This window comes from Alosa sapidissima, chromosome 12 (genome assembly GCF_018492685.1).
Source record: "Alosa sapidissima isolate fAloSap1 chromosome 12, fAloSap1.pri, whole genome shotgun sequence".
In the NCBI taxonomy this organism is placed as follows: Eukaryota; Metazoa; Chordata; class Actinopteri; order Clupeiformes; family Clupeidae; genus Alosa; species Alosa sapidissima.
The window spans coordinates 16,648,815-16,671,608 of NC_055968.1; the positions used below are offsets into that span (position 1 = coordinate 16,648,815).

General features: G+C 45.5%; 1 protein-coding gene across 3 annotated transcripts; it reads right to left on the reverse strand.

Moving 5' to 3' along the window:
* Positions 1–18: 18 nt before the first annotated feature.
* On the reverse strand, positions 19–22,763 carry tnni3k (TNNI3 interacting kinase). Of its 3 annotated transcripts, XM_042111615.1 has the most exons (25): positions 21,940–22,763; positions 21,577–21,685; positions 21,322–21,407; positions 21,106–21,203; positions 20,625–20,735; positions 19,707–19,805; positions 19,245–19,383; positions 18,741–18,885; positions 18,385–18,489; positions 18,181–18,275; positions 17,933–18,082; positions 17,111–17,197; positions 16,788–16,844; positions 16,192–16,284; positions 16,042–16,099; positions 15,172–15,366; positions 14,849–14,953; positions 14,381–14,433; positions 14,233–14,285; positions 13,905–14,037; positions 13,275–13,384; positions 12,002–12,061; positions 11,191–11,360; positions 1,141–1,223; positions 20–920 (listed from the first exon to the last, which is right to left on the reverse strand). In XM_042111615.1, exons 1-25 carry the CDS (start codon positions 21,977–21,979, stop codon positions 844–846), a joined length of 2,511 nt encoding a protein of 836 aa, XP_041967549.1. In that variant the 5' UTR covers positions 21,980–22,763; the 3' UTR covers positions 20–843. The 3 variants fall into 3 exon arrangements, with proteins under 3 accessions (XP_041967550.1, XP_041967549.1, XP_041967551.1); XM_042111616.1 differs by lacking the exons at positions 13,275–13,384; positions 13,905–14,037 and having other exon boundaries at positions 19–920; XM_042111617.1 differs by lacking the exons at positions 21,577–21,685; positions 21,940–22,763 and having other exon boundaries at positions 21,106–21,221; positions 21,322–21,398.
* Positions 22,764–22,794: the final 31 nt, after the last annotated feature.

Here is a 22,794-nt window from a genome sequence, read left to right on the forward strand (position 1 = left end):
AATGCCATTATGTGACAGTATAATGGTGTACACTTTACACATTATATTTTATGTTTTAGAAAACACTGAATCTCAACAAGGAGATAATCTTATATCAGGTGCATTTGTCAGCTCTAGTTATATTTGACTTTTAATATTGAATGAAGAATACTGCATGTATTCATTTTTAGTCCTTGTAAACCTTTGTTATACAGTGATGATAATAAACTGGAGTCTGTATAACAATTTTGCTACAGTAAACGTAATGGCAGGATTGTACGAATATGCTAAATTGTTTCACCAGAGGCCTAATTTTATCGAATGTGCCCCATTATCATGTCTGTAATAGCCAGTCCATTTGATTATAGTGGAAGCTAATTGTTGCAGAATACACTCCGCAAACACTTTAGTTGTGTGTCTGGTGTAACCCTGCTGTGAGTGTATATTGCACCCGACATTCCTTGAAGGCCAAAAACTTCAAATATGCTATTCACGTTAAACACTGTTAAGTTTTATTTTGTATCAGATGTACCCAGTGTTTAAACCCTCCTTATGCATTATGTTATGTAATTTCTCTGACTTCTGTATGCAATTTTGCATGTCAAAGCACAGGATTACACATAGCCTAATTTTGACACTTATAATTTGACAATCTCATCCATGACTTCCTAACAAAAATGACCAAAAAAGCAACATATTTACATAAAAATGTACAATATAACCACTTCAAAAGTAAGTGTGAAGAGCACAGTATTCATGACAACCTACAAAATGTTAACAGTGATGGTTAGTTATTGTATAATGATCAGACACTCAGGACTGACGTAGTGAGATTTAGAGAGTGAGAAAGCTGAGGTGGGGGTGTTAGTTGCTGTCTTCAAAGCTCCCATTGCTGCTACACGAATGAAACCTCATTGTGCTCATGGGATCTGACACATAACCTGTGAGGAAAGACAACAGGACAAAAGAAAAAAATATTTCAGCACATGAGACAATAGATGGGGGAGTAGATGGTTTGTGTAACAATACATCCACTACTGTCACTAGAGTCAAAATGAACTCTACGTAACCATATTATTATGACGTCCACAAATATGAATTGAAAGTATCGTTGTATGACACGAATTTTGTGTTTTGTGTATTTAAAACTTCCCGACATACCATTTCTGTCCATTGGTGGGAACTGCTGTAAATTCCTCCTAAGATCATCCAAAGACAGACCCTGCGATGACCGTCGCTCTGAGCTGTACAGGTAGAAGGGGGGGGGGGGGGGGGAGAGTGACACAGAATCCATCAGCCATTGTGTACAAATTGCTGTGATTATTACCTCTTCAAGGGCATCCTAGAATGCTGATTTCTTAGAACCACATCATAAAAGATTAATGAGGGAGAACTGAAACCTGCTTATGTGCTCCTGTCAGTCAAGAACAATAGTGTCCGAGTCAGGGCCCTTGGGCTCAAGTAAGCTGCTAAGCAGTTTGTATTGTCATCAGCCAGTCCATTTATGTCATTATGTCAATTACAGGTGCCGTCAGCGACTCTAAGCGATTTCTAACTAGTAAAAATGTTGTCACATTCTGCAAATATCTCCTCCTGATCCGCCAGTTCTCCACTCTGTGAGTACACTGTAACCAAAAACAACAATATAGTCTTCGTACACAACCCTGGCTGAACGGGAAACAAACAAAGTGGAGCAAGCCAGTCCCCCCAAACACAACAAAACTGTTCCAGCCAATCACCGAAAGGGAGGGATGGGAGTTTGGGAAAGTGGGAGGGATTGTTGAGTTCACTCTCTGGAGTTTTGTTGGTATTTGGTTCAAACAAAAATTGTATATGGCGGAGCAAGATATTTAATCAGGAGCCACTTCCGGGAACCCGGACCCCCTTTATGCAGCAACTGTTCCATTGAAGTCTATGGCCACAGCTCAGAATTTCACCACATTATGCTAAGGTCTTGGTTCTATAGAGTTAGGAATGTGAATTTTGGGCAGTTTTTCATGATCCTCAAACCCTTCTGACCATTTCAGGTACTTTTCTAGCATTTTTGAGCATTCCAGTCTGGAGAAAATCAACCTTATATCAGGTGTGCGCCTTTTATTTATTCTGCTGCTGTAGGTGCGTGAGGCTCCCCAAGACGAACAACTTTCGTGTGTAAAGTTCATTAGCCATGTCCAATAGTAAATGGCATGTGATCTCCCCACGGGCCAATGGATGTACAAGTTTTCTCCTGTGCCTACGATATTTAATCCAGTGTTTTGTCAAGTTGCAAATTGCTATTCGTTTTAATGATTTTTTATGATAGTATGAAGTACTTTTTGTATAGGCTACTATCTTAATTGCTTTATACTCAATACTTGACCAATGGCTATTGCATCTGTCTATTGCAAGTGAGAATGTGGCAGGTTATCTACTGTATAGGCTTCATAAAATGAAATAAACAGATTGCTAATGGCCTACAAGCTGATCTGATGTGTGACCAGTGGAATATGGGGAGGGAAGTGGCAGTGTTTTTTTGCGCAGAAGTCAGCCAAATATGAATGTAATTCTGCGGCATAAAGCAGATGTATTTGTTTATTGTACAGAAAAATAAAAATGACATGTCAAGCAGTCAATTGACTCCATTGCAGTCAAGAAGTAGGGCAAATTAATTTACGAAACCAAAATGTGGGTCATAGTTGTCTAAGCCTCTAATGAGTAGCCCGTTAAAAACGTCGCTAGATAGTATTAAATCGCCAACAACATTGTTTTCTGCAGAAGCCTACCCAAGGCTACAGATTAATTCTGAACAGTTATTTCTCTACTGGCTCAATTATCACACAAGACACTGTTTTGATTTGTGTAGTTGCGTTACCCCCAACACTGACAATAACTTAGACAGCAAATTAAGTTATTTTTTCGTTTTGTGGAGCGGCACCGTTAGGCTATCAAAAGCAGATTTCGATTTTCGTTACCACCGTGTAGTCAAGCCTTAAGCCATACCCAAGTAGCCTAAATCGAGGTAATGTTTAATTATGCATGATTTATTTTGTTATTGAATTCGTAGGCTGAGATTCCTCTCGGCAACAATTATGTTTAACGGTAGCCTCCTGCTTTTTCAGAAGGGGCAGCAGGCAGGCTACTGACAAAGCGATGTACAGTGGCAGAGCGACGCACAGTGGCTAAGTGGTACTAAAGTTTCACGCAGCTTCACGCCGCGTAATGCGCGACTGAAGTGGCCATTTGAAAGTAATGCCCACTGTACATGAACAATTTTCAATGATTCATCCAATTCATGTCAAAGTTGGTTATCTAACATCAAGACGTTGCTAATTTGGAATTGTGAAATGTTTTTTTGATATGTTATGATGAGACATAATTATGATGATAATATTCACATGCGCAAAAGGCATGTCTGGCATGCCACCACCTGGCAACAGAAAGAACAGCTATTTCAACGGTCTTAGCTTGTTTCAGGTTTCCCCTTTGATGTAGATATTTATAAATTCATTAAATTTTGGACTATAATTTACAACTTACAACATATACTGCTCAAAAAAATTAAGGGAACACTTCAATCATACACTGGATCAGTACTCTGACACTGTCTGGTTCTGAGCCCAAGTAAAACTTTTGAGGCGAGATTTTGCAAGAACTGTCATTCTGTAAATGTAGTTTGAGAATGGAGAAAAGGTTGGAAGGTTTCAAAAAATGTGTTTTTACAATTGTGGAAAGCTGTAAGTGTTCCCTTAATTTTTTTGACCAGTGTGGAAAAGTTGCCCTCCAGTTAAACTTTTCCCCAAATGCTCCCGACGTTGTCCCTACACATAACTGACAAACATTTCCCGACACACACGCACACACCTGCACACGGCACTTGGCAAGTTCATTACACGCGATACCGGTTTAGCGCGTTCTGAACACATTCATATTTCACCGTCACATAGCGTCACACATATTTCTGTACTCACCAGTCTTCATCCACAACATCTCCGCAAGCCGCGAGGTACCCGCTGGTTTTGCTCCACCAAACATTTCCACCACACGCACCAGTATTCCCACGCCATAGCATCTACACTGACTGCATTCACTTCCTTGTTGTGTGTCCCGCCATCAATGGTCCCCCGAGAAAACCCGAACTGTCAAAGTTGCAATCTTTTTGTATTTTTTGTTTTGATGGCGTGTCTGTAATTGTGGTTAGGGTTTTGAACTGGTTTTAGGGAAAGAGAAAGTATATATATATATATTTTTATAGCGTAAAATAAGGGTAAAATTGTTAGGATCAAGGCAAGTTTATTTTTGTTATGATTAATGTCTTTATTTTGTTAATTGTTTGTGCACTACTCTCCCACCATTTTGAGTGACGTTTCTAATGGGTAGGCCCATAAAAAGGCTGAGCTTCTGTCATTCGAGAGAGAGTGGCATAGGGAGAGCAGCTTGCTGTGAGGCTGAGTCTGGTCTGGTTTGGTTTGTGAACATTTAACTCTTTGAATCCCTATTAGTTTTGTATTGGTTATTTTGTTTAGTTAAGTCTTTAAGTTTGAGCAACCCTCGTGTTGATTTTTGTTTGTAGCCTTTTTTTCAAAGTTTTTGTTTATCACTTTTGAACACTGTAAATAAACCAGCACTCTTAGCACAAAGTTTGCACTTGTCTGTGGTTCGTCAATGTCTTCGTGTACCTTGGTTGCCTGAAAGAGCGCGCATCCCCTTTGTGAGTTTGGACCGTGAGGTCTCATTCTTCACACGTGGTGGCAGCGGTGGGATTGTGGCGCCCCCTAGGGCACTGAGAGAAAGGTTGACTAGACGAGCCCAAGTGCGTAGTAAGGTGGCGTACCGACGGTTGAAAGACACGGGCAGGCTGATGTCGACCCGCCAAGAAGATGGCGGGGAGGGGGTCGAAGACCTGGTGCCTGAAACAGACGGGGAGAAAGTAAGTGATGCACCCGACTTCGCCTCCATGTTCAAGATGCTCCAGAGGGCTTTGAGCAACCAGGAGAAGGAGGCCGTCAAACAGGAGCAGAGATGGAGGAACGTCCAGGTCCAACTCAACACTGTCCACGGCGAACTGGAAGAAATGAGGGCAAGAGTTCCCCCTGCAGCTCCAGGGGCCGTTCCAGGGGTCGCCTCGGCAACGCCTGCTGATGCGGTAGTCGCCTCCACGGCGCCCCCTGCTGTCGTCGCCTCCACGGCGCCTCCTGCTGCGGTTCCTGTGGTGCCTCTTGCTGCACATCCAGCGATGGTCCCTGCTGGCCCGAGTAGCCAGCCTGCTACGCTGCCAGCCTCCCTGTGGATGCCTGCAGCCCCCCAGCACCCAGTGATGAACCAAGGAGGACCAGCCCCAGCAACCTGGACCCGAGCGTCGGTGCCCAAGATGGAGGAGGGAGATGACGTCGAGCAGTACATGACCACGTTCGAGAGGCTCGCTGCTGCATACCGGTGGCCCCCTGCTGACTGGGCCACGTTCCTGGTGCCCTACCTGACGGGCAAGGCGAGAGCCGCATACGTGGCTATGGATCCTGCAGACGCCAGAGACTACTTAAAAGTGAAAGACGCCATCCTGGCCAAGTTTGAGATAAACTGCGAGGTCTACCGTCAGAGGTTCCGGGACCCTCGCATCCAGCCTGGCGACACGCCACGAGAGTTCTACAATCGGATCAAAGACCTCTACACCAAATGGATGAAGCCCACAGAGAAGACTGTGGAGGAGATCGGAGAGACTCTGATTCTGGAGCAGTTCCTGCGTTCGCTGGCTCCTGATGTGCGCGTGTGGGTCAAGGAGCATGATCCACAGACCGGACAACGAGCAGCAGAACTGGTGGACTCCTTCCTCGCCGCCCGTCGTGGACCGAAGGACTTCCGTTACCAGGGCTTCAGCCAACCTGCGGAGAGGGGTAAGTCTGCGGGCTATGGTGCGGGAGTGGGTCCTAGGGGTGGGGATCAGCGTAGGGGTCAAAGTAGTCGCACACCTCCACACACACCCAGAGCATCTCCACATGGACAACCTGCATCCACTCAGTCCGCACCCACAAGTACTGAGCCGTTATGTCACCATTGTAGCAGGCCCGGACATTTCATACGTAACTGCCCTGACAAGCGACCAAGAAGTTTTGGTCCCAGTGCTCAGGTCACCACTACCAGTCTGCCAGAAGTCCAGAACAGAGTGCAGACTGTTGATGTTGCGGTTAATGGTAGAGCAGCTAGAGCCCTTTTAGATACCGGTAGCACCCAGACGCTGGTGCAACCCCACCTGGTTAATCAGCCAGGAATGCTGACAGGAGGATGCCTACGGGTGCGGTGTGTAAATGGCGACGAGCACCGATACCCTCTAGCTGAAATATGCCTGCGTGTACACGGCCACACATACACTCTCAAAGCCGGAGTAGTGAAGGGCCTCCATCATCCCATAGTGTTGGGCCAAGATGTTGCAATTTTGCCAGAGCTGGTGCAATCTACTTCACCCATAAGTATGGTTGTGACCAGATCTCAGGCTAAAAGAGTGGCAGATGGCGAGACAGAGAAGCAGAAGGTCTGTGAATTGTTCCCCTACTATGATGAAGAGATTGCGCCCCCCGACACAAACAGGCCACGCAAGGGCCGGCATCAGCGCCGGCGTGAAAAGCTGATTCACAGAGTTGAGTCCATGACGAGTGCAGAGCAGAATGTACCCCCCACTGCAGCTCCAGATGTTTGGGATGTGCCCCATGATTTGAAATTGCTACAAGAGCAGGACGAGACGCTCAAAGATCTTTTCAGTAAGGCCACTGAAATTGACGGTGTGAGCACAGGCCAGGCTAAATCCCTCTCTGGGGAGGACTATTTTGTTAAAGATGGGTTGCTCTACCACCAGCCAGAGGGTGGCAGCACTGAGCAGCTGGTTATCCCCACTAGCCTGAGACCTAATATTCTCAAGCTGGGTCATGACATCCCATGGGCAGGTCACCTGGGTAGTGTGAAGACCCTGCAGAGAATCTCTAACAGATTTTATTGGCCCGGCTTGTACACAGACGTTCACACACACTGCAAGACATGCCCCACTTGTCAGCTCTCCAGCAAGCAGAGGGTTAAGCCATACCCACTTCAGCCTCTCCCTGTCATTGAAGTCCCCTTCACCAGGATAGCAATGGATATTGTCGGTCCCCTTGAGCGCACACAGACAGGTCACAAATACATCCTTGTAATCTGTGATTACGCTACACGCTATCCCGAAGCTTTTCCCCTCCGCAAAGTCACCGCCAGAACCATTGCCCCTGCCCTCCTACAGTTATTCTCCAGGGTAGGGATCCCACAGGAGATTTTAACTGACCAAGGCACAGCATTCTTGTCGAACACACTTAAGCAGGTCTACAGGTTGTTAGGGATACGGGGTATTAGGACCACTCCCTACCACCCGCAGACCGACGGGCTGGTGGAGAGGTACAACCAGACCCTCAAAAGCATGCTGCGAAAGTTCGTGGGTGCTAATGCCAAGGACTGGGATCGCTGGCTCCCTTACCTCATGTTTGCATACCGTGAGGTACCCCAAGCCTCAACCGGGTTCTCGCCATTTGAACTTTTGTATGGGAGGCAAGTGCGGGGCCCTCTGGATTTGCTGAGGGATGCCTGGGAGTCACCGAGCGCCACTACCACGAACATCCTCACCTATGTGATCGCCATGAGGGAGAAGATGGAGGAGATGGCGACCCTGGTGAGGGAGAACATGGAGAACGCTCAACAGACCCAGTCCAGCTGGTATGACAAGTCAGCCCGACAGCGCACGTTCCAGCCCGGCCAGAAAGTTCTCCTGCTCCTGCCAACAGAGGAGAACAAGCTGCTGGCCAAGTGGCAGGGGCCCTTCAGCATCAGCCGGAAGATGGGGCCAGCCACCTACGAGCTGGACATGCCTGGGAGGAGGAAGCCACAGCGGGTGTTCCATATAAACCTGCTCAAAGAGTACCACGACAGAAAGCCGCCAGTGAGTGACCAGCTCATGGTGCAAGCCGTGAGGGAAGAGTATGACACCCCTGAGCAGTTTTTCCCCACTGACTGCATAGCAGGGGAACCAGACTTCTCCCATCTCACTGCAGAGCAACAGGAAGAGCTGCGGGTTATCATCCCAGAAGGCCTGTTCACCGGGCAGCCTGGGACTACTTCACTGGCTGAGCACCCGATCCACCTGAAAGAGACCACCCCGAAGCGGCAGCGAATGTACCGGGTTCCGGAGCGGTTACTGCCTGTTCTCCAGGAGGAGCTGCAGGTGATGGAGCAACTGGGCGTCATTGAGCGCTCGGACAGTGCCTGGAGTAGCCCCATTGTCCTGGTGGCGAAGAAGGATGGCACCATGAGGTTCTGTGTGGACTTCCGCCAAGTCAATGCCCAGACCCACTTCGACGCCTACCCCATGCCACGGCTCGAGGAGCTGGTGGAACGGGTGGGTGGGGCCCGGTTCATCACGACGTTGGACTTGAGCAAAGGGTACTGGCAGGTCCCACTGGCCAAGGAGGCCAGACTCTACACTGCCTTCCGAACACCCCGTGGGCTGTTCCAGTTCACAAAGATGCCCTTCGGTCTCCAGGGAGCGCCAGCCACCTTCCAGCGGCTCATGGACCGTGTGCTGGAAGGGACTGGGGCCTTTGCTGGTGCTTACCTGGATGATATCGTGGTCCACAGCGCCACCTGGAGGGAGCACGTGGAACATCTAGCCGAGATCTTCAAACGCGTCCACGAGGCTGGGTTGACGATCCAGCCCAAGAAATGCACCATTGCTCAGCCCGAGGTGCGTTACCTGGGTCACATTGTGGGCCATGGTGTGATCCGCCCACAAACTGACAAGCTTGAGGCCATCCGCAACTGCCCGCGGCCTCAAACCCAGAAGGATGTGAGGTCCTTTTTGGGTCTTGCAGGGTGGTACAGGCGCTTTGTGCCTAACTTTGCCACCATGGCGGCGCCGCTCACTGACCTGACCAGGAAGTCTGGGTCAGCAAGGGTCAGGTGGGAGGAGCCGCACGAGAAAGCCTTCACAGAGTTGAAGGAGGCTCTGTGCAGCGATGCAGTTTTGAAGAGCCCTGACTTTGACAAGCCATGGACAGTCCAAACTGACGCCTCTGGGGTTGGGCTGGGGGCGGTCCTACTCCAGGGGGAAGGCGACCAACAGCGGCCAGTCGCCTACATTAGTCGCAAACTGTTCCCACGAGAGACCCGATACTCAGCTGTCGAGCTGGAGTGTCTCGCGGTGAAGTGGGCCTTGGACACATTCCGTTACTACCTTCTAGGTAGAGACTTTCGGCTTGAAACAGACCATCGAGCACTGAAATGGTTAGGCCAGATGAAGGACACCAATGCAAGGGTAACAAGGTGGTTTTTAGCGCTGCAGCCCTTTAAGTTTGAGGTTGTTTACAGGCCAGGAAAGCACAACCTGGTTGCTGACTACCTGTCTCGCCACCCCTGTGTCGAGTCTCCAGAGGAGGGGGGAAATGTGGAAAAGTTGCCCTCCAGTTAAACTTTTCCCCAAATGCTCCCGACGTTGTCCCTACACATAACTGACAAACATTTCCCGACACACACGCACACACCTGCACACGGCACTTGGCAAGTTCATTACACGCGATACCGGTTTAGCGCGTTCTGAACACATTCATATTTCACCGTCACATAGCGTCACACATATTTCTGTACTCACCAGTCTTCATCCACAACATCTCCGCAAGCCGCGAGGTACCCGCTGGTTTTGCTCCACCAAACATTTCCACCACACGCACCAGTATTCCCACGCCATAGCATCTACACTGACTGCATTCACTTCCTTGTTGTGTGTCCCGCCATCAATGGTCCCCCGAGAAAACCCGAACTGTCAAAGTTGCAATCTTTTTGTATTTTTTGTTTTGATGGCGTGTCTGTAATTGTGGTTAGGGTTTTGAACTGGTTTTAGGGAAAGAGAAAGTATATATATATATATTTTTATAGCGTAAAATAAGGGTAAAATTGTTAGGATCAAGGCAAGTTTATTTTTGTTATGATTAATGTCTTTATTTTGTTAATTGTTTGTGCACTACTCTCCCACCATTTTGAGTGACGTTTCTAATGGGTAGGCCCATAAAAAGGCTGAGCTTCTGTCATTCGAGAGAGAGTGGCATAGGGAGAGCAGCTTGCTGTGAGGCTGAGTCTGGTCTGGTTTGGTTTGTGAACATTTAACTCTTTGAATCCCTATTAGTTTTGTATTGGTTATTTTGTTTAGTTAAGTCTTTAAGTTTGAGCAACCCTCGTGTTGATTTTTGTTTGTAGCCTTTTTTTCAAAGTTTTTGTTTATCACTTTTGAACACTGTAAATAAACCAGCACTCTTAGCACAAAGTTTGCACTTGTCTGTGGTTCGTCAATGTCTTCGTGTACCTTGGTTGCCTGAAAGAGCGCGCATCCCCTTTGTGAGTTTGGACCGTGAGGTCTCATTCTTCACAACCAGTGTATAATTTATGTCATTGAGTCTTTTGATCAGCATATACTAATGCATATACTGCCACATCCAACAGGAAGTGAGTTAAGCTTCAAATGTAAACTTGTGAAATGTTGTACACACATCAGATATGTGCATTTGACACACACACCATATGTGAATGTAGGATTACGAAATGTCATGGGTCACGGAACCGTAGGTGCTCGGGCCCATTATCGCCACTTGTGGCTATATGTAAAACTTCTTTTTCATGAGCGAAAAAGTCAAGCCTCCACTAATCTCATGGTCACTGTGTTGTGTGTTGCCTGGCTGCCTCCGGTTCGACCTCAAGCACCACACACATGAAGAATTAAGGGCCGGCCACCAGGGAGGGCCCTGGTCAGAATGTCATGCATGTTTCATTGCATTTGCTTTCCTTTGTCTCTGTGACACAGTCGCCTGGCAACCACACTTTAAAGTGCTGCAGTGAAGTGTTTGGAGCGTCACTGGGCAAACAATTCAGCACAGACAGTGGGAGCCTACGGTTGGGTTTTACAGAGGACCTCAAATGTTTGTTTAGCCCCACGTAGAGGAGTTCTGGAAAACACTAAAAGTAAATACAATGAAAGCTACTACTGTATTAATAATTAGACCTCAGTTAGGGGCTACTGAGGCGCGGTGTAGGCACTTTAGGCCTACTTGGTCTCTTGGTCATACTCAATATACAGCGTTGCAACAACAGAAATCAGTGAACACATTTCACCCACTCAGTTTTCTTTAACATTTCTCTCAGTTTTCTTTTGATGTGGTATGCAATACGGTGAGTGTGTACCTCTGAGTCCACACGGCATATGCGCGGGCGTTGAGGGCGTACTCCAGCTCGAAGCGCGAGCGCAGCGCTGCCACATGACTACGTCCGGGCCCACCACGCGCAGACAAGCAGTCAGAGGAGGCCGAAGGAGACAGAGAACCGCTGCTGTTACTGGACGCCGGGGACATCAGCTTTATGCGGCACATAACAAAGAAACACTGATATTAATACAGCATTTATTCAACGTGTCTGATAAACATTTGCATGGTGGCCTCAACTAAAGGCAACTATATTAAAGATATAAAAGAAAGTTTCTAGCTATCTAATGCTTCAATTAGGAATAGACAAATGTTCCATTGCATGCATAAGAAACAAACATCCACTTGTTTAATAATATACTGACAGACTAGCTAACATAAATATCAGCAATACATGTACTGAAAAATGAAAAAGTGAATGAGAAAGATATCCTGACAAGAAGACCGTCTTCGTTGAAAGAAAAATGCACAAATGATCAATTACATTTGGCCACTAACATTACATTTGGGTAACTAAATACCCTATTAATTGGCGGGCAACTTTTTTTAGCTAAATGCCCTATTTTGTCAGGAAGACTGGGGAAATAAACTTGGTTATACGGATAAAGTTATTTTTCTATATGCATGAAGAAACTGGACAACTAGTAATGATTTAATGAGTCACCACCAACACCATTAACATGAACCACTCATTATTTTCACAATGACTGGCTTTGGTGAAGAACAAAGATTCTAGAGGGTTCCGCTCTGTTTCTAAGATCTTTGATCAAGAGGTTTATAATGCCACAGCCCACCTCCACATTGCACAGACATTCTTCAAGCTTTGCCACCACCTCAGAAAACTCAGGCCGTTCCTAGGAGAAATAAATAACGCATTACGTTCACCAGTGCTTCTCATGAGATACAATGACCAAAGTCAAAGATCTAAACCAAAATACACATTACCATATTCATCATTAACATATCCTTGGCTTAGTTCATATGTTCAAGTTAGACATGGTGATCTCATGACCTATTCACCACAGGGAGAGAAGTGGCTTCAAAGCAATCTCTCATCCTCAACAGAATAAAGAGAAAACATAAAAAAGATATTCAACATTCATATTGTAATGTCTAATCCCGTATATCATATTAATTATTTAGAAAAGTGTATTGGGAGTGTTTGGGAAAAGGGCATTTCTCTGAAAGCAGCATCCTTGCCTAAAAAACTCAGTATTCAGAGCAAGGCCTGATTTACAGTACTGGCATACTGTACAAAGGCCAAGTTCCTCCTAAGAAGTAATAGATCTGTGGGAGGTGATAGTGCTGACTCTGCTGAGCGTGTGGTAATGGCTTGGTAGCTTGTTTGTGGTTTGCTCCAAACTTCAGCAGGGATGCCCAAGGGTACGGCTGAGAGGATGAGGAGAATTCACAGGGGACCTGAGCTGACAGAAGTCTTTTTGTTGAGAGAGAGGGAAAGAGAAAGAGAGAGAGAGAGAGGGAAGAGAGAGAGAGAGAGAGAGAGAGAGAGACGCTGTCGGCTCGCAACCAGGTCCTGGCAAACAGCCACAACTGGCACAGGGGGAGTGTTAGGGAGGGAGCGAAGGGAGAGTGAGGACTGCCACGACCTGCCCCGGAATGGAGAGAATGCTTCGTAATGAGGGCCTGCGAACACGCACTAACTAACAGCCTCATTACTGAGACTCACTACGGGACTGTGGGAACCGACGGGCTTCATCGAGAGCCGGTGTGGAGTCAATGGGGAGCACCTGGGGACCAGCTCAGTCCCCACACAGTGCTAAAAGCAGCTCTGAGCTCAACACCTCCCTGCTGTCGAAAGCGCATTTTCGCTTTGAGGCAGATGGTAACGCTAAGAGCCAGGGATATAGAGAACATTAAGAGAAGCTGTGCAAACTACTTGCATGCTTGTTCAAATCCCTAACATTGAAAATATGTGACATTTGTGTTATTGCCGCCCTTAGAATTGACTGCGTAACCCATGTAGCTTGTTCTACAGGGGCCTATGGGAAGGGATGCTGTGTGGGTAATGAAGGTGGTGTTTGAGTGGCGTGTGGACAGACCACCCACCTCTGGACACACTGTCCAGGCTCTCATTAGCAGGGCGGAGATGGGCTTGGGGATGGAGTAGCCAATGGGAGGCCTGATGTGGTGGTAGGCCATGTCAGCCGCTGCGGCCGCTGGACAAGGGGAGAGAATAAGCACTCTTCAGCTCCCGACAACATACGATCCCATCAGTAACATATGACTGAGACCTCAAAAATAATTTTAGACAAACGCAGACAATTGTATTTAAAGTAAGGTTAAGTATTGTGTAATGCTTTACTTGGCAAACAGGTTAGTTATTTTTTGTCCACAAAGTCTGTCATAACACCTAAACCATGGATTTACTACCAAGTACATGTGCTCTGTCATCACCTCAATTCAAGTTTGGGACCAGCTACTCCCTGCAGGTCCATCTCAAATAAATTCCTTAATGATGTTAAAATACTGTACTTATGAGGAGATGGGTCTGAATCACTAATTTATGATATAATTTCCTATTATACTTATACTGACTACCATGGACTAAGTAATGGGATGAGTTATGTATACCACAGGCAAGCTGGCAGGTAGTAATGAATCCTGTCATTGTGTAGTGATTTATAGGTGCATTCTAGGTCAGGCTAAACTCTAGACCAGCTCTGAGTGGAGCGGTACCGGGCTTCAGGTGGGCGAAGGGAATCTCCCCGGTGAGCAGCTCCCACAGACACAGGGCGTAGCTGAACATGTCGGCCTTGACGGTGTAGCGTGTGCACTGGGTGAACACCTCGGGGGCCATCCAACGCAGGTTCTGCAATCACCACGGCAACATCACTCAACACACTCACCACTCCAAGGACTCGGCTGCCTGAGCTTCATATGGAGCTCTGACAGGCAGAGCTGCAGCATTAGCATAGCTAAGAATGCCAGCCAAGCAGACACTTTGTGTGTTGTGTGATGGTTAAGATTTAACAGAACGGATTTAAAAATTAAATGCAGGACAAACCCCAGGCTGTTTGGTCATATTGTCCTCATCCACAGACATCAGAAATCTGGACTCTGAGAGTGGAAACAAGATAGATTCAACTCCAAAAATCAAGAGTGTAGCAATTCTTGGAAATTAAAGCTACATCTTGACATGTCTTATGTCTCACCTCCAAAATCAGCAACCACAGCATGGCCATCCTCATAGAGCAGTATGTTGTGGCTAGGGAATATTCAGATTGGGAAAAAACCCAATGACATAAGATGCAAGAGAAGCATTATTTGCAACATAAATATACTACTCTAATAGCATAGGTGGACATCCCGGCTTCAGAAAGTAAGTACAAAACCAGCTGATTCTAATAAGCAGAACCCCTCAGTCCTGTAGCTGACCTAATCTGCGAAAATATCTGAGCTAAGTGCTCAAGTAGAATCAATACACAAGCCGGGATGTTCACCTCTGCCTAATAGTCATAATGGTGTTTTTCCTTTACAAAACCAGGGATAATCTAGTGGAAATAGGCAAGCTGGTAGTGTTGGTGATGCTGCTGTTGATGATTATGATGATGGTGATGAAGATCATGACAATAGTGATGATAATGATGCTGATAATAATGTTGAAGAGGATAATAACTCACCTGTTGAGGTCTCTGTGGATGATGGGCTGTGTGAGGTTGTGCAAGTACTCCATGCCCTTGGCCACGTCAATGGCTATGATGAGCTTGGACTGCAGATCAATGATCCTGTCCATTTAAACATTGTTACTAACTCACTTCAGTCACATTGATCGCTCAGTCCATTCCAGCACACTTTTCAACAGATCAATGCAAATCAAGACAGCAAAGTGTCTGAGTTTAACAGGCGTTGAGTCTGTGGAAGCTTCCTTGAAAGACATGTCGGTCTATAGAATTATAAAAGGTATGAAATGATTTCCCCTCCACACTGCAGGGGCTCCACTCACCTCTTCTGTTCGTGTAGCAGGGAGAAGAGCGAACCTCCAGACACGTACTGGGTGACAATGGCAAATTGGCTGGGGTCGTCGAGACAAGCTCCCACAAACTGAATGACACAAGGGTGGTTGAGGCGGCAGAGAATGGACACCTCTCGGCAGAACATGTCCGTGTCTGATTTAGAGCAATAGGTATTGGCTCTGTACCTGAATATTAAAAACCAAATAAAAAACAACAAAGTAATGGTAGTTTGTTTGTTTTTGTGAATTACTTTGTATTGGTTCAAGACCATTAAACTTTTTGGATGGATATTCTCCCAAGAATATGCCCTGGGGCAGTCGTGGCCTACTGGTTAGGGCTTCGGGTTAGGAACTGAAGGGTTGCCGGTTCAATCCCCGACCAGTGGGAACGGCTGAAGTGCCCTTAGCAAGGCACCTAACCCCTCACTGCTCCCCGAGCACCACTGTAGCATGGCAGCTCACTGTTCCGTTAGTGTGTGCTTCACCTCACTGTGTGTTCACTAATTTACGGATGGGATAAATGCAGAGACCAAATTCCTTGTATATGCAAGTATACTTGGCCTGGAAACCATATGCCATTCATAACTTATGTTATTTAATTGTGTATTTCAGCTAATAAAATTGCAGTACTGTTGTTTTTATCGAGCAAAGATAAATCAAATAGCGACACCCAATTACATTTCCACTGAAATTATTTGGAAAACAAAATTAAAATAAATGATTTATGAAAATTCATTAAAATGGAGGATATAGCGTTTTGGAATCAAACTCTTCATATATATATATATGTTGTTGTTTTTTTTTTTAAAAGGAGGGGAGGGGGTGCACTGGTGTTGATAAACACTGAATTTATCTTCTTACCGTTTTATTGCCACAACTTTGTTGCGGCATTTGCCTCTGTACACCTTTCCGAATGAACCTGTGAATGCATACCCAGTTAGTACGGTCAGAAATTACACCACACTTCTCCACACAATCAGTATTCTTTACCACATCTTTCACTGTGTTTACCTGAACCAATAATTTCATGGAACTCCAGTTCTGACAGCTGGAGGTGGAAGTTGGAAGGGAGACTGGCTCTGAGCAAGAGCACGTCGGCTTTTTCTGGAGAGAAACAACCAACAAGTCAGTGGTGCATGAGACAGAAGTCTACAGTATACCACTACTACTAGTATAGTATAGTATATTATATATACTTTTTTGATCCCGTGAGGGAAATTTGGTCTCTGCATTTAACCCAATCGGTGAATTAGTGAAACACAAACAGCACACAGTAAACACACAGTGAGGTGAAGCACACACTAATCCCGGCGCAGTGAGCTGCCTGCTTCAACGGCCGCACTCGGGGAGCAGTGATGGGTTAGGTGCCTTGCTCAAGGGCACTTCAGCCGCGGCCCACTGGTCAGGGCTCGAACCGGCAACCCTCCGGTTACAAGTCAACCTGGGGAGTGTTTAGTTGTGCGTGCACTTGGGTGAGTTCAAAGTGAGCACAATGGCAACAAGAACACAATGAGTCAGCTCTTGACAATGTGCCGAGATGCAATCTCGCTCTTTCCCTCTGTGTGTGTGTGTGTGTGTGTGTGTGTGTGCATGTGCGGTGGCTGAACCTTTAGTCATGCTTTTGATCTTCCCCAGGGGAGAGGGAATAGACACATAAGATCCATCTATGAAAAATAAAAAGGACCTGTAAGTTTCACATCTTCACAAATGGACAGCTGGCTTAACTCATTTAAACTGTCATTTAAAAACATTATAATCAAACAGAGTCATCATCCACAAATCCCTTTCTATTTTATTTTTCCATTTCGTAGAATCTCAAATTTACTCAGTGCTACTGTAACTAAAGAAGAATGTAGTGCTGAGGATCGGCATCAGCCTGTGACTAAGAGGCCCTGCATGGTGAGAGCTTCTGAGCTGAAGCGCGCCTCACCTCCTGCTGGCTGGGAGTACTCATTGCAGGGTGAATCATCCTGGGGCCTTTTGTAGTGTTTCAGCAGGGTGACAATGGCATCATGACCTGCATTGAAAGAAAAATGGCAGGTAACCACAAACTACAAAAACACACATGGTTCTCTGTTACTAGTGCTGATGTCTCTTGCTCCATGACAGTTTGTCTTGTCTGTTTACAATTTTAAATGGCTATTTGAAAAATGACTCACTAACATAGCCTAGAAATCTAGAAATCTATGTAATTTGCAGCCAGGGTAGTCGAGCAACTCTCCGTTGGATTGCGAGCTGGAAAAATCAAACTTCGATCAGGCCAATCACATTGTGTATAGAGTTGGTGGGCGGGCTTAACATAATGACGACTGACTTGCGACGGTTCTGCATGAATTCCCTGCTACTTGAAAACAAAGAAGATGGATGCTGCTGCTGGCGAACAGCACGACTCGAGTTAAGCTTTTTTTAAGTTGGCAAAAGTTTGATCCACTAGCCAACTAGCTCCGCTGGTGGGAAAACACATGGGACTTATGAGTTGTAGCGCTATCCTATTGCGTACAGAGGGAATTTGAAAGACAACCGTTTATCCCGCCCCTCAGATTGAGCACTGTCAATGGTGAGTTCCCAGACCCTACATCTTGATGTGGGTCTGGCTTGTCAGGCTATCACTAACACTCATTAAGTTCCAATGAGACCAAGTAAACACAACATAACTGCATCCATCCATCCATGCATCCATCCATCCATTCATTCATTCATTCATTCATTCATTCAGTCATCCACCTATCCATTCATTCTCACCACGTCTCACCTTTCTCATAAGCCCACATGAGACACGTCTGCTCGTCCTTCTCCCCACTGGACCGGCTGGGGTCCGAGGCCACCAGGTTCATGTCCGCCCCGCTATCCAGCAGAAACTGCACCAGCCGGATGTGTCCATGGTAACAGGCACTGTGCAGACCTGCGGCAGGGGTAATAGCAGAAACATGAGTGTCATCTGTGGGACAGAAGCTGCTCTGAAGCTTCAGTAAGGTGAGATGTTTTTGGCAGCGTCGCTACCTGTGTGACCGTCGCGGCCCTGGTGGTTGATGCTCATGGCATTTTGGCTCATCAGGAACTTCACCATCTCAATGTTTCTGCCATAGGTGCAGGCACTGAGAGAGCAGACACACACAGTTGTATTACCGGTATATCTTACAGCGCAACCAGTGATATAATCTGAAACATAGGCACCAGATGTAGTCGTGTGGATGGATGAGATACCTGTGAAAAGCAGTTTCACTGAAGATGTTCTCCTTCGACAGGCTCTCTGTTCCTGACAGCTGAATAATCTCCTTCACCACTTCAAACTTACCATTGTAGCAAGCCCTATGAGAACAACCAGAAGTTAAATAATACACAAAAATGGAGACAGTAATAATAGCTGATCCTGACAGGTCCTAAATAACTTATTATATATTTTCACAGCTTCAATGATTACCAATAAGGGTGTTTTGTGGAGCAATTTCAGTGTGCAGGTGGAAATTTACCCATAATTCTACAGTGATTCCACATGTTATATATGTAGTAACGACTAGAGACTGAGGTGTCAGCTTCTATCTCAGCTGGTCCGTACTCACAAGTGGATAGGAGTGTCCCCATAGATGTTGACTGAGTGTGGATGTGCATGGAAGTTGCCTTGAAGCAGGAACCGCACCACCTCCTGGTGTCCAAAGCGAGCACAGAAGTGCAGAGGAACGTGGTCCTCATTATCCTGAGCATTCACTGTGTGGAGAAAAACTGGACTTGACTTTGGACTGGACTGGACTTTGAAAAAAACAAAACACTCCAATCACCTCATTAAAATCATCAGTTAATGGAATGTCATATGTGGTGAGGCTACAAGTGGGAATGTGTGTTTCAATGTGGAGCTTGAGGAGTATATTCCTACACTTACATGGACATATTTATGACTTCAGCCCATGCATATTTCTCATGTACAGTGGAGGAAAAATATTTGTTGAGTTAATACTAATGTCCGGTGAAAATTTCATGTGAATAGCCTCATTGGAAATACATATATTATACTGAACTATGTTGATGCATTCAATACTTATTTCCCCCACTGCATCACTCTATCTTACCATCAGTCTTGCCCCCGTCCTCCATCAGCAGCTTGACGATATTCAGGAAGCCCTTGGCTGCTGCCAGGTGAAGAGGCCGATCTCCAACCTCCCCACTGGCATTTACATCAGCTCCAAACTTCAGCAACAACTTAGACACCTATGGCAGACGAGTACAGTATATCATGCTGTGACAGTTACAGTGCCCTCCGGAATTATTGGCACCCCTGGTAAAGTTCAGTAAAAACAGGTATAAAAAATAATCTTTTATAATCTCACAATGAAAACAATGGGGAAAATCCATCCTTGAAGGGAAGCAAATTTATCTGAGATGAATATTTTTAACAAAAACACGTTGCCCACAATAATTGGCACCGGGAGAGCCAATTTAACCAACATCCAGATGGAGATTGGACAGCATGCCTGTCAAACAAGCTTTTCGGAGAGCAGTGATCACCTCAGACACAGGGTGATGATTATTACCTGCTCGTGTCCGTGGTATGCTGCTATGTGTAGGGGTGTGAAGAACACAGCATCCTGGACATTCACGTATGCTCCATGCTGAAGAAGAATATCCACTGCCTGAAGAGATAAAATAGGCTTCAGATGGGGTTTCAAAAGAATGGTTCACAATTTAAATTTCTCAACCACAAAGCTACTGTATAAAACCTGAACTTTAAGGAAAATATCCTTGGCCTCCAAGCACTGTCCATCTTGTGGAATAAGAGCTATGATCTACTTTAGGAGACACTACTCAATAAGATAACTAACTCTTTTTGTGTTCCACCAAAAACAAAAATCAGAACAGCTGTCACAAGGATAGCTGAATCATCACTTCATAATTATATTCAGCAGTTGAGCACCTGTGCAACACTCTAAAGCAGTGGTTCTCAACCAGGGGGTTGGGACCCCCACAGGTGTTACAAGATACTTTCTGAAGAGTGTCAGATTGTGTAAATAAACAAATAACATTTGTTTCATTTCCATTCCCATTTCTAACACACACACAAACAAACAAGTCTATAGCAGTCTATGCATAGGCCTTAGCAAAGGATCAGTAAATTGGCAATAGTAATACTGCTGCCTTTGAGCGTGAATTATTTTGTCATGATAATATGTAGTCCTCCATGTCTGTCTTGTCCCTTTAACTGTGTGCATTGTTGTTTGTGGTCAGTAAGTGCTGCTATGAACATGATGTTATCCAGTGCATTCATAACACCTGCAATGGTTGATAAAGTAGAAGCCTCATCCACCGCTCATGGTGACTTTCAAACTCAAGACTCCAATCTCAATCTAATCTAAAAGGTGGTGGGGTTTTGTGCAAACACTAACTTGGTTATTCTGGGGTGGGTGTCACGACTCAAAAAAATGGTTGAGAACTGCTCTAAAGCAGATACCAACCTCATGGTGCCCTGCTATTGTGGCAATGTGCAGGGCTGTGAGGGCTCCATAGCCAACTTGCTGGATGTCTGCACCTCCATGGAGGAGGGCAGTCACAAGTTCCGCATTGTCCTTCAATTACAAACCAAAAACACAATCACATTTTCCCTCTTGATACTGCACACATATCAGAGTCCCAACATGTGTATGTATGTGCCATCGAGCCATGTCTCACGCATGCCACCATGTGGACAAACCAAGTTGTTACAAGTTAAAATGTTACAGAATCACAACAATAAACCACATTCACCCTCATGCATTTAGACTACCATGTGCTGTGAAAAGTACATGTATCGTAAAAGGGCCTAATGTTTCTAATGATTATTATACCCTATTATGAATTAACACTCTGATCACTAATTAGCTCCAAATAATATCCAAAAGTATCCGTCTCAGAACACATTACAGGGGACAGTAGAAAAGTGCACTGTCTAGTCCTTGCCTTGAATGCAGCAAAGTGCAGTGCAGTGAATCCATTTCTGGTCAGTCTGGAAGCCCGGAGGCCCTTCAGCATCAGGGCCCTGATGTGCGTTTTGTTGCCTGTTCAGGTAAAGCACACTGCTGCTGCTTTAGTGTGTAAGCCTGATAAAGTTCCTAAGCAATTGGGAATATCTGCGGACATTTTCCTCAGTCTCTCTCTCTCTCTCTCATCACATACCTCCACACATGCAGCTGAGGTGTAAAAGGGACAGCCCGCTCTCTGTGCGGTAGTTTAAGTTCACTTTATGGAAGGCCTCGTCAGAGCTGCAAAATCAAATTAAAAACAGTCCCTTAGATGGAACTGAATAAACAGCTATGACCTATTTAATAAACCAGGTCAGATGCACACAGCTGGAGTAAGGAAATCAGTGGCTTGCCTTGGTGTGCCACAGTCACACCAGGGTTCAGTTAATAGCTCTTTGGGGATTCTTACCTGAAGACATGCTTGAGCTCCATCAACTCACTCTCTTTGATGCGCAGATCATCTTCCAGCCTTTCGATTATCACCGAGTAGGACTCACTGACTTTCTTCTTCCATTCATCTTAATAAAACACACCATCAGTGTCCCGCATCATAAAGTTTGCATTAATATTGAAATATTTAAAATATCTCATACAACAAGATGAAGGGAATGTAAAGGAATAGCCTCCCCTTAAAATATCACAGTAGTGTCTCTATTTTGTACATCACACTAGTTATTTATGTCTCTGTGTCTATGGTCATTTTTTTCATACAGTGCCCTCCAGAATTTACATGAGTCAAACTAGATTATGATAAACCATATCTCATGGTTACCTGTACACGTTTGAGAGGGCCTTGATTTATAATTCCCCATTGGATGCTGGCCTTTTCGTTAGATTTCTTTGTTGTGCTCGTGGAGAGGTCGGCCGACACCATACAGTACTTTCTGTGTATGACACAATAGGCGAGGAGCTGATAAAGGCAGGATCATGGCCCCTACTAAAAATAACCTCGCCTCCAAGAGGAATGCCTGACAACAGTGACAGCTGATTCCCCCTCTGGGAGCAAGCCTCTAATACAGACGGAGTGCACACACAGAGGCCTAACTGTGGCTTCACTTAAACAACAGGTGCCCATTGTCCAGTAAACCTGTGCAACCGTCACTTAAAGCAAAGAGGTGTTTTTATGACACTGAAGCCTCTCAAGTCTTGATATTTTATTTCACTTTCTCCTCTGCTGCAGAGGACTTGCATTCCACTGGCATTTTTAGGCAGCTAGTGGTTTAACATGCATGCAGAGAAATTATATGAAGGCATTTCCTGTGGTGGGGTTTAAGGACTAAAAAATAAAATTCTTCTTGATTGACATTTCACATTCTCGCAACGTATTTATCATATAGGCTACGTTGTGCTCATGGAGCAAAAGTGAAAAGAAGTAGCTTAAATGCATTCTAAAAGATTATATAAAGCTACTTCAAGGGGGTTATCTGAGGAAAATGTAATCTCTACTTGGTATGGCTGAAGGATACTGAGGCTTTTCCAGATGCAGCACTGTACTTCACAGGGATTCCAGAGCAACCTTATCTAAGTCTTCTGGCCAACACTAAATCTCACATAGAGCTGTTGTATGAAAACCATCCTGAGGTCTCCAAAGAAAGTATAAATGAAACAATGAGCAGTTCTAAAAAAA

Coding starts and splice junctions, on each gene's coding strand:
- tnni3k (XM_042111615.1), bottom strand. CDS start 21,979: ATGGGGAATTATAAATCAAGGCCCTCTCAAACGTGTACAG. Junction 21,686..21,939: donor GCCCTCTCAAACGTGTACAG/GTAACCATGAGA, acceptor TGTTTTATTAAG/ATGAATGGAAGAAGAAAGTC. Junction 921..1,140: donor CCCACCAATGGACAGAAATG/GTATGTCGGGAA, acceptor CTTTCCTCACAG/GTTATGTGTCAGATCCCATG.